We start from the raw sequence: 10,098 nt of genomic DNA, 5'->3' as shown, positions 1-10,098 counted from the left end.
TCTGTGCCCCGTTGACTAGCGTTATACGGTAATTAGCGGTTTTTGCTAAAACTGGTCACGTGCGATTAGAATGAAAACATATCTTACATACATATGTTATTAATCCCAGGTTCATTTTGCGCCGGAATTGTCCTTTAAACACAGAGAGATATCTACTCACTAGATTATCTTGCTGAACAAAACCCGTAAGTATCATAAACCTAACAACACAAAACTTATTTTCTGCAACAATCCGAAATCCAATGGAAAATTCCCATTGGTTTTTTGTTGAGGGAACCAGGACGATGCCAACTATACAAATATATCATCCCTGCAGCACTCTATATTAAATTTAGCTGAAAATGGAGAGCTAACGTAGCAGCCAAAGCAACACTAACATTGAGCACGAAAGTTTATTTTATGCTAACATAATGCTAACATTGTGTCTTGTTAGCTTGGCAAGCCCAGAGAAAGTTTCTGACTCTCTGTCTTACCGTTTTTTCCTTTTATGCAGCACTAGAAAACAACAAATGTTCAGAGGAACACAGCAGTATAATGCTGTTGTACCTCCTGTAGAAATGGAATAAACACCGTTAACAGACGCTCTGCCATGTTACTCAGAAGACACAAATCTTCCACAAATAGAGGGCACCCATTTAATGGTTGAATAAGTAAAAGGCCAGATGTGTCCATGGCTATTTCTGGTCTGTGTATGTGTGTGAGTGACGTGGTTGGTGCCCCTCTAGGCGTGGATATTACTGCTAAAAGGAGCACGCATCCACGGCTATTCATCACGCCACTGCTCAAGCACTCGTGCAGAAAGCTTCCACACACACAGACTCGTGTACACATGCAACTGTTAAGATGACTGACGGCCCTATTGTAAGCAACCCTATACATCCATGGCGGCTGTGGTAGCCGGCATGCACAATGCTGAAAGCCCCCACAGTGGAGGAGAGACAGAGGCAACAATGGCTGCCAACGCCATGCAGGAGAACAGGCAGAGGAGGAGGAGGAGGAGGAGTGAGAGGGTGAAGTGGCCTTTGAGGCTGATCTGGAGTCAGGCTTGCAATTCCATGACTAAAGATTAAGCTTTAAAGAAATGGCCAAGAAAGCAGATCCTTACAATTTATTCAAAGGAAGGCAACCACACCCATCAGATGGAGTCCAAGAGGAGGAAGACAGATTGTAAGGAGGGTGAATTGATATGGAACAAGGTGATTGGTAAACAATATACATAAAGTAAGTATTTTATTGTGGTATGGTTAAATAGATACACAAGGCACAACCGGGTTTTTGTGATTTTCTTTGTTGTTTTAATCACAAAAAGGACAGCTAATGAAGAGGAAACCGCAAACATTATGCTCTCAGGAATGTATGAGTAGTCTTGAGTACAATTAGCTCATTTGCTAGGGTGTGATACCATCCCACTTAAACCCCACCCAGCCATGTGTATCTGTGGTGGATAAAGAAAGGTGCTGGATAACTGGCTTCAGGCCTGCATGGAGGATTTTGGGAAATGATGGATGGATGGATAGATAGGTGGGTTGGTGTGAAATTGTGAAAATCTTTCTCAGATTTCTAACAGCTATTGAAGATGGGGGTTGCAGATGGTTCGGACGTCTGTGACAGGCTGCAGTGAACAACCTGTTGGCCTGAAACTCGTGTTAATCGATGGGTGGAAAGATGGATGTGCTGAAAGGATGAAACAATTGATGGTTGGGTGACAGGAGGACACAGAGGACAGGGGCACATCCAGACCTGCGTGGAAGACCACAGTGTTCTTCCTGCATCCCGACAGCAGCTGAAGGTTTCGGAAAAGTCCTTTGGCTGTCAGCTTCACGTGGAAGTTGGACAGCGACAGTCTGGGAGACCATAACATTGTCTCGGTTTGTAATCCAATATTCTCAAGACTTGGTTTGAGACTGATGCTTCTGGTCTGGACTGGCTTTTTGTGGCAGAACTTTGACTTTCAGCACTTTCCCTGCTCCTCTGGACTCTCAAAGACTCTGCACACAGTGCAGGAAATACTGACCCGTTTTCTTCTTCTTGCAGTCCAAATTCCCAGTGTTGCCTGTCTGGCCAGTTTACAGTTGTCACCTATATCGAGAAATTTTTCCTTGTTATAATAACGCTCCTTTTTGTACAAGAATGAATTAAGATGCACAGTAGTTGCTTTAACTGTTCCTCTTTTCTTCTTTAATTCCAAAAGTATATGAAAATTGTTCCACAAGAAAAATAGAGAAAAGACTGTTTGTTGCTGCTGGAATTTGTGCCTTGAGATCAAGAAAGAGGACAAAAACAAGATTTTGAATTTAAAAGGCAAACCTTTGACTCATTACAGAGGGAAAGAGAAGCAGTAAAAAAAAACAGAGGAAAAAAAAGGGAGTCCGTTAAGCTGCTAGCTGCCCTTCAGCGACTTAAAGCCACAGAGTCCGCAAAACAAAAAAATAAAAGCGAAGGAGAACTGGTTTCTGTAGCCCAGCCAATAGAAGAAGAAGAGAAAATGGCGCCAAAAATAGCTGCGTGCTTCACCGTTGTCCAGGTGGTAGTGAATCACCCAACGATAAAGATGGAGGGAACGACAGAGGTAGTACTCCTGTGTGTATGTGTGTGAGAGAGTGAGGAGAGAAAATCCTCAACACTGGTGATGATTAGTAGTCCGTCTCTGCGGTTAACATGCAAAACACACAGTGATCCATCCCGCTGATGCACACCACGGTGTGTCACAGTGATGTAGCTCTCATGTACACACACACACACACAACACACACACACAAACACCCACTGAGCGGCAGCCTTGGACGACAGACGAGGCTTCAATACAACTCCCACCCTCTATTTTACTGCCCGGCTGCTTCTAGAAAGCTCTCTGAACACTGAACACTGAACAAACACCACAACACACACACACAGAACACACCAGAGGGAGGGATGCTCGCAGGGACGGAGGGGGAGGGGGAGTGGGTGGGATTTGAATAATCTTTCTTTGCTGCTCGCTCATTCTCTCCCTCCCTCCTCCCTCCTCCCTCGCTTCGCTCCTCCATCATTCTTTTTCTCAAGTCTCCTCCCTGCCGCTTCCGTTTGAGAGAGTGTCAGAGGATGAATCATCGTCGAAGGTTTTTAGATGTGATCGAAGGAGAATAACTGGGTTGGGAGGGCCTCTCTCTCTCTCCATACACACACACAACCCACATCACACACACACAAACACACACACACACACACACACACACACACACCACACACACACACGCCCCTCAATCACGTCTCGGTGCAGGTGCCATACTTACAAGCTTCTCAAGCCAAACGACAAGACGCCTTGAGTGAACAAGAGACAGACCTCATACATGCAAGCTTAGCCGCTTGTTTAAGTTCAGCTTCTTTTTCAAAATTGACAAGTCCCGAAGGTCGAGATTTAACAGTTTATTCTGCCTTGCTGCAGGGGGAGATAGGACGTATATTTCCTTTCCTTCTTGCATTTGCTTGTATCAGGGTCTTTTGGACCATCTTTTTTTATCCCCATCACGTCTTTGAAATGTTTAACATGAATTCAAATGAGATTGGCAATCTTTTATAAATTACCTCAAAAATTTAACCTCTACATTGAAAACTTTTTTATTTACTTCAACACACTGAAAACATTGCACCTCAATTACTCACCAGAACATGGAACGACAACAACAATCATTATTATTTTGTCTTTAACATGTCCATTTTCAATGCAAAAATAAAATTGCACCTGCTATATTCAGCATTTACAGCTGGTCAAATCAAATAACACCCAATGTCTTCTGTGATTGTTAATGAATTTTTCAATTTCTGTCGACCAATCACAGGCTGTGTTCCTGACTTGTCGACTAATCACAGGCTATGTTCCTGGCTTGTCGACCAATCACAGGCTATGTTCCTGACTTGTCGACCAATCACAGGCTGTGTGGGCATGTGTGTGGTGCAGTGGAATAACATGCGATTCAGCCCATTCCCCTATCAAGATCTATAAAGCCCAGAGATTTAATAGAGCAATCAAAGATTCTCGACAGTTACTTTAATCTAATTATTTTTTTTTTTTTAATTAGTAAACTGAGGTTGATACCAGAGAGAGCCTGAAATGATTAGGTAGACATGAAAACTATAAACCATAAGAGTTGCATTCCTCATATAAGGAGAAACAGTTTGAACAACACTAGATGAACACTTAGATCCCTCTGCTTCCTCCAACAAGACATTAAAACAGCAGCTGATTCTCAGACTATTCTGAAGATAAACTGAAGAGGACTTCATGCTTTTAAACCTTTAAAATAAAAAAGTCATTATCACCTGGCCATCCAGAGAGCTTTTATTGTATTCAAATATTCACTCATTGTCTATAGTATACCATATGGGACTTTAAATAGCTAGTTTCAAATGTATCTCAGAATAATGACTCCCTTACTTAAAAATCCCCTACAGACATGTATTAGAACAAAAGACTGCTTGAAATAATATAGTAATGTGTGTCTGATACATTTTCCCACACTAAATCTTCTAAAAAGGCATTTACTCCCTCCATCTCATTAACAATTCCAGAATTTATAAATATGCACATTATGCACAAAAATGACAACTCAGCCATTACATATAAATAGTCCCCTGAGAGCGTGGACAATAAAACTAGCCCTGTGTGTATATGTATGTGCATGTCAGAATCAATAAAGTCCATGTTCACCAAAACAGAAAGAGCTAAAGTAAGCCAGTGAGTGCTTTAAAAGCCCACGCTGCTAACCGCTGTCGCCTGAGGGCTGCTGTGGTGTGTGTGAATGAGAGAGAGAGAGGGGTGCATGAATCAAAAGTGTGGGGCATATGAAGTGTAGGCTGCCTGCCATCACGGAGGTGACAGCATGTCTGTGAGTGGCGGCTCCCCACAGGCCCCTCCGGAGACTTCAAGGACCGGCCACAGAGTGGAGGCAGCCAGGCGCCCGGGCCCAGACCAGAGTCACCACATGCAGGGGGAGGCTGCAACCACAGGCCCTGGCTTCATGAGGCCCGCACGGAGGAAATAGGCACCAGTGTTTTTCATGCTCCAACATTAGGACCCCATCTGTGACTGCACGTGTATCTACTACTTTCTGAAATATTGTCTTGATACTAAAATCATTTCTAAAGCTGCTTTAAAATCTGTTTTTGGTGCGAAATGTTGGATTTGGTCACCAGCGAATGAGTGTTTACTGGTTGAAAACTGACAATAAACAGCACTGAAACATTAAGTCCAACTTCAGTATTGCTGAGATGCAAATGTGGTTCCACTCTAAATTCAAACATAATTTGTGTGTGCGTGTGTGCACAAGTATGTGTCATGAGCAGCAGAATAATTACAGAGAGACTGCAGAGGGATGATAATTATGATTGCTTAAGCTTCCAGCATATGAGCTGTAGTCAGTAAGGCCAAATATGCATGTTTGTGTGTGTGTGTGTGTCGGTGTGTGCTGGTGTGTTGGTTGTTGTGCTTTGTTGTGTGTGTGGTCGGTGTTGGTTGTGTGTGTGTTCAGCTGAACAGCAAACCATAAGCCATAAGTGTGGTTCTGAATTAATGAATTAATGATCTTGTATCACTATTAAAAGTTGTACTCAGCATTCAAAACAATACAAAGGCTGCTATCAGTCGTACTGCAGGACTGAGTTTTCAGATTGCTTGTAAACGGTTACACACATCAGACTTCTCCTGCACACATCAACCACCTGACACAGCTCTCTATCATTCACACAGGTTTCAAGTCTAAAAATGAGTCCTCAACTGATGGAAGTCCACAATGTGACAAATATCTTACTGTAATTATGCACAGTCTTTGATTGTAGGTCAGGCTGATGTATTTAATTACACAAGTTCACCCATATGTAACATTTCCACATTAAAATGTTTATAAAGACTAGACTTAAATTATATACGTAGTTGAGTTGTGTACTTACATTATCCCATATGTTTCCAACAATGTTCAAACCCAGAGAAACCCATTTTATTTTCATAGCAGTGCGTTCCTACTTGCCTCTAGTTGCTATAACTACCAAGGAAACATGGGATAGGTCAAAAAGTGAGGAAGGAAGTCATGACTTAACATAACATGAATAAAACTTTAATACATCCAGGGTTCCCACTCTGTTTAAGAAATCATTTTCCAGGATCTTTTCAGGACATTTTTCAGGAGTTCTCTTGACAGTACAGGACAGCACTGTTAAATGGCCTTATGATTAACCGGTGGCCCTTGTAGGTGGACGGCGTTTATTGGCCACTCTGTGTTAGCTCAGTGATTTGACTACAGTTTACTACAGTTTCCTCTAATTCTAGTTTAAACCAAGTAGAAGTTACTTTATTTTACAGAAATGTTGTATTTTCACTGAGCTTTCAGGAGAATTCCGTTCACAGCTTCGGAAAAATTTGACTTGACACTAATAAGGTCGCTGCAAGTCAGAAGGCGATCTGAGTGAGGTGCTAAAATACGATTAACATTTTCCAGGACAACATGGATTATCTCTAGGAAATTTGGTAATTTTAATCAATTTCCAGGTGTTTCCAACTACTGTTTTCCAGGATGCGTGGGAACACTGACATTGCCTCCTCCATGAACAATTTCTGCCTCATCAAATAGATTTTCATCAGCAATAGTGGTTGTTTGACAATAAAGACAACAACTGATCCCACGCTACTTAACAGCATCACCAAACTACATTTTTATCATTGTATTGATGTGAGAGCCCCTAGTGGCAGAAATGACATATTGTACACTTAAAGCTGAGACACTGATCAGATTCAACATAAATGTCTAAATGTTTCATCATCTCCTGCCGAAACACACTCATGTTTAAAGACATTGTTTAGTTGCACAAAATGCTGCCTATCAACAGAATCAATCTGAATATTGTAGGGGCTAGCCACATCAACTGAACCTGTGTAGAAAATCAAAACCACATGAACGGAAAGTAGAAAGTAAACAGCAACGTCTTTAAGAGTTTGAAGCTAAATCCTCCTCGTTTGGCACAGACCAGAGTGTAGTTTTGCCAAAATACCTGCAGAATACCGGATAAAACAGGTTAACAGCTTCAGGTGCTTTCATTTCTGCACCATTCAAGATGCACCCACACAGATCGCATACAGTAGCTGTGATAGTGCTGGATGTTTGCCATTGCAGCTATTGCCAAGAATACTGGGATTAGTGCGGTTTTGAGACACAGACACACCTGCAGCCCTTTACACACAAACATCTCTCCTCGCCAACACACAACACAAGCAGGTGATAGTCACACAGAACCCTACACACACACACACACACACACAAACGGCCTCATCCTTACCTGTGCTGTGCAGTCGACTGAGCCTTGCCGAGCCGCTTCGTTGCAAGGGATACTGTGACGCCTGCTTGGTCAGTCCCTGACTGGCAGTGGGAGTAGTCTTTGCTGCCGTTTGATTGGTGGCAGCTGTCTTGGCTATGTTGTTGTTGATCACTGTCGGGGTCTTCAGACCTGTGGAGTGGATGCAGAAGAAGTCAAAGCCCATCGCAGAACCTGTAGAAGGCTTTGTTTCCCTCGCCAGCTAGGTGTCGATGCTCAAACTCTTCTGTTCTCTACCGGAGTCAAATGACTAAGATTTGAAGTCAGAGAAGCCAGATTGCAACCAGGAAGTTGTTTTATCATTTATCTTGCACCATCCTTGTCTTGTTCTTTAGTCCTCAGCTGACTTCTTAGCTGGAGTCACTATTTCTCTCTTACACTTTATCCCTCTCTCTGTAATAGGATCACATGTATTGTCCAGACTCTGACCCAGACTGGATATGCCACAGAAACAGCTGTCTGCCATGTCACGTGTGTTATAAAGCCAACCTGCCAACCAGTCCCTGCTATAGGTGGAGGGCAAGTCGCACTGTCGTTCACACCTTTAATACAAAGTATCACTCTCTGGCTGATGTGCAGTGGTGGAAAGTGTTGTCCGTAAGTACAAATCAGAGGTACTTGTACTTTTTACTCAGCAACATATATATTAGCCTACCCAGCAAAATATAAAGTAGTTAGAATTAGCTCCATCTTTACCAACAGTAGTCCTGAAACATCTCTTGTCAATGGAGTACAGTACTATGAGACATGACACAGAGAATTTAGATACTTTAAATGTGTGTGTCTGTAAATTTGTTACAGCTCTTTAATTTCAATGTTAGGTGACTTCCTTTTACAAGCAGTCAGAGCGTTTGTCATTTCACTTGTGCATTTTCTTCTTGATATTATTTCTTATTGTATTTTATATATATTTATTGTATTATATACAGAAATAAAGAGCTTTCCATTTGAATGTATGAACTAAGAATATTGATTGTACTGTTTATTGTGTATTAAATATATTTTGCATCGGTGTTGAAGCACATATTTGATCAAGAATCTGATTTGGTCCACTTTGATGTAATGTTTGATAAAATAAACAATAAAGACACTGGAAGCAGCATTCAAGCATATATATCATTAAGCATCTTATTGCTAATTTAAAACAGTAAGTAAATGGCTAAGCTAACAGTGTTATCACACATTTGCTTGGTGTGGAGGATTTAGTTTACAGACACACAGACACACAGACACACACACACACACACACACACACACACACTGACCTGTAGTAGTGGTCCTGGCCTGCAGCGACAGAGCTCTGCTCCTCATTGCAGGAGGCTTTGGAGCAGCAGTGACACCACTGGTAGCACTGGTAGCTGTCTCACTGGCAGCATTAGTGGTGGTGGTAGTTGCACTGCTGGAGACAAGGGGCTTTGCTGTGCTCTGGCTGCCTGAAGGAAGAGTGCTTCTGCTGGGCCGCTCTTCTGGCTTGGTCCCTGTTGGTGCTGTAGAGGCTGAAGGAAAGAGCATATAAAATAGTAAGATTACTCTGCCATGCCGAAGATCAAAGAACAGAAATTTGGAGTGGGTGTTGATTGTGTTTTTTGAACTTCAACAATTATAATAAAATATCTAAAAGAAAAAATAAGGTAGACGCATAGAGCATATCCTTTGCAGAGCAGAGAACTGAAGTCGAGTGGTGTGTGGGAGGAAGGTTCAACATAGAGCAGCACTCACAAAAACTACATGTTCCTTTAGTTCCTTTCCTCATACATACAGACACTGAAACCTCATTTGAATAAGGGCAACTCGGTAACCATTGAGAGATTAGATTGATATGATGTCAAACATAAATACTGTCTAAGGTGTGATTCCATTTGTGGTGATGGGAGGCAATAGAAATGAAAGCATGAGGGCTTTATCAGATCTCGGCGTGTGTGGGATGTGTGATGCAAATCTACTGGCATCTATAAGGCACAAAAGAGAAAGACAGACCAAAGACGGAGAGAAAAAAAGGTCTTGTTTTCCTGTTTCTGTCTTGTGTTAATTATGTGTGTTTCTATCACCTACAGGTCTCATGTTGTTTCTGATGTAATCTACTAGGAGAGATTAACCAGGTGCAGCTAAAATGCACAGAGAGTGGTTTTACACAGCAGAAATGAATGAGTTCTGGGCTGCATCACAAGACTATACTTTTTCTTCTCAGCAATCAAAAACTGACCCAGACTGGGGATGGGTATGATTAGGATTATATTGATACAGATACTGCTTATTCAATACTTTATTTATTTATTTATTTATTTATAACATTTGGTGAAGACATGACATGAAAAGGTGAGCGCACACTTTTGAATGTTTCTGTCAGCTGTTATACCGATCGCAGTATTGCTTGTCTAGGACCTTACTGATATTGATTACTGACTGTCAGGAACCGGTACCAGTTTAGTCCCAGTTCTCGATACTCCCATTACAGTGTCCTTGTGGCAGGGCGTGTCACAGAGCAGCAGTTGAGGTCTGTGGAGCACAGACTGGCAAAAACAAGCTTCAAAGTTTAACCACCAGCACAGACAATGCACATGTTGGAACAGGTATCGAGTATGTACTGCCAGATGTATCTGCATGTCATCGTAGGTTATAAATACTGTATTTTCCACCAGGATAAAAATGATAATAATATGATAACCGATAATTACCTGCTTCTTATGGCCAAGTTCATAACCTGTGGTTTTTACACACCTGAGGGTAAGACAGGTTAAGATGTAATGAGCAAAGATG

General features: G+C 41.9%; 1 protein-coding gene across 1 annotated transcript in view; it reads right to left on the bottom strand.

Annotated features, from left to right (window-relative positions):
- LOC118326504 (microtubule-associated tumor suppressor 1 homolog) overlaps positions 1–10,098 on the bottom strand; it is a 59,897-nt gene that overhangs the window by 19,966 nt on the left and 29,833 nt on the right. Inside the window, 2 exon segments of the mRNA XM_035659506.1 lie at positions 7,306–7,473; positions 8,607–8,828. Of these exon segments, the coding sequence (XP_035515399.1) occupies positions 7,306–7,473; positions 8,607–8,828 (390 nt within the window).

The sequence above is a fragment of the Morone saxatilis genome, unplaced genomic scaffold, assembly GCF_004916995.1.
Source record: "Morone saxatilis isolate NCDOM2014 unplaced genomic scaffold, NCSU_SB_2.0 Contig17, whole genome shotgun sequence".
Classification (NCBI taxonomy): domain Eukaryota; kingdom Metazoa; phylum Chordata; class Actinopteri; family Moronidae; genus Morone; species Morone saxatilis.
This window is presented reverse-complemented; position numbering and strand designations above follow the sequence as displayed.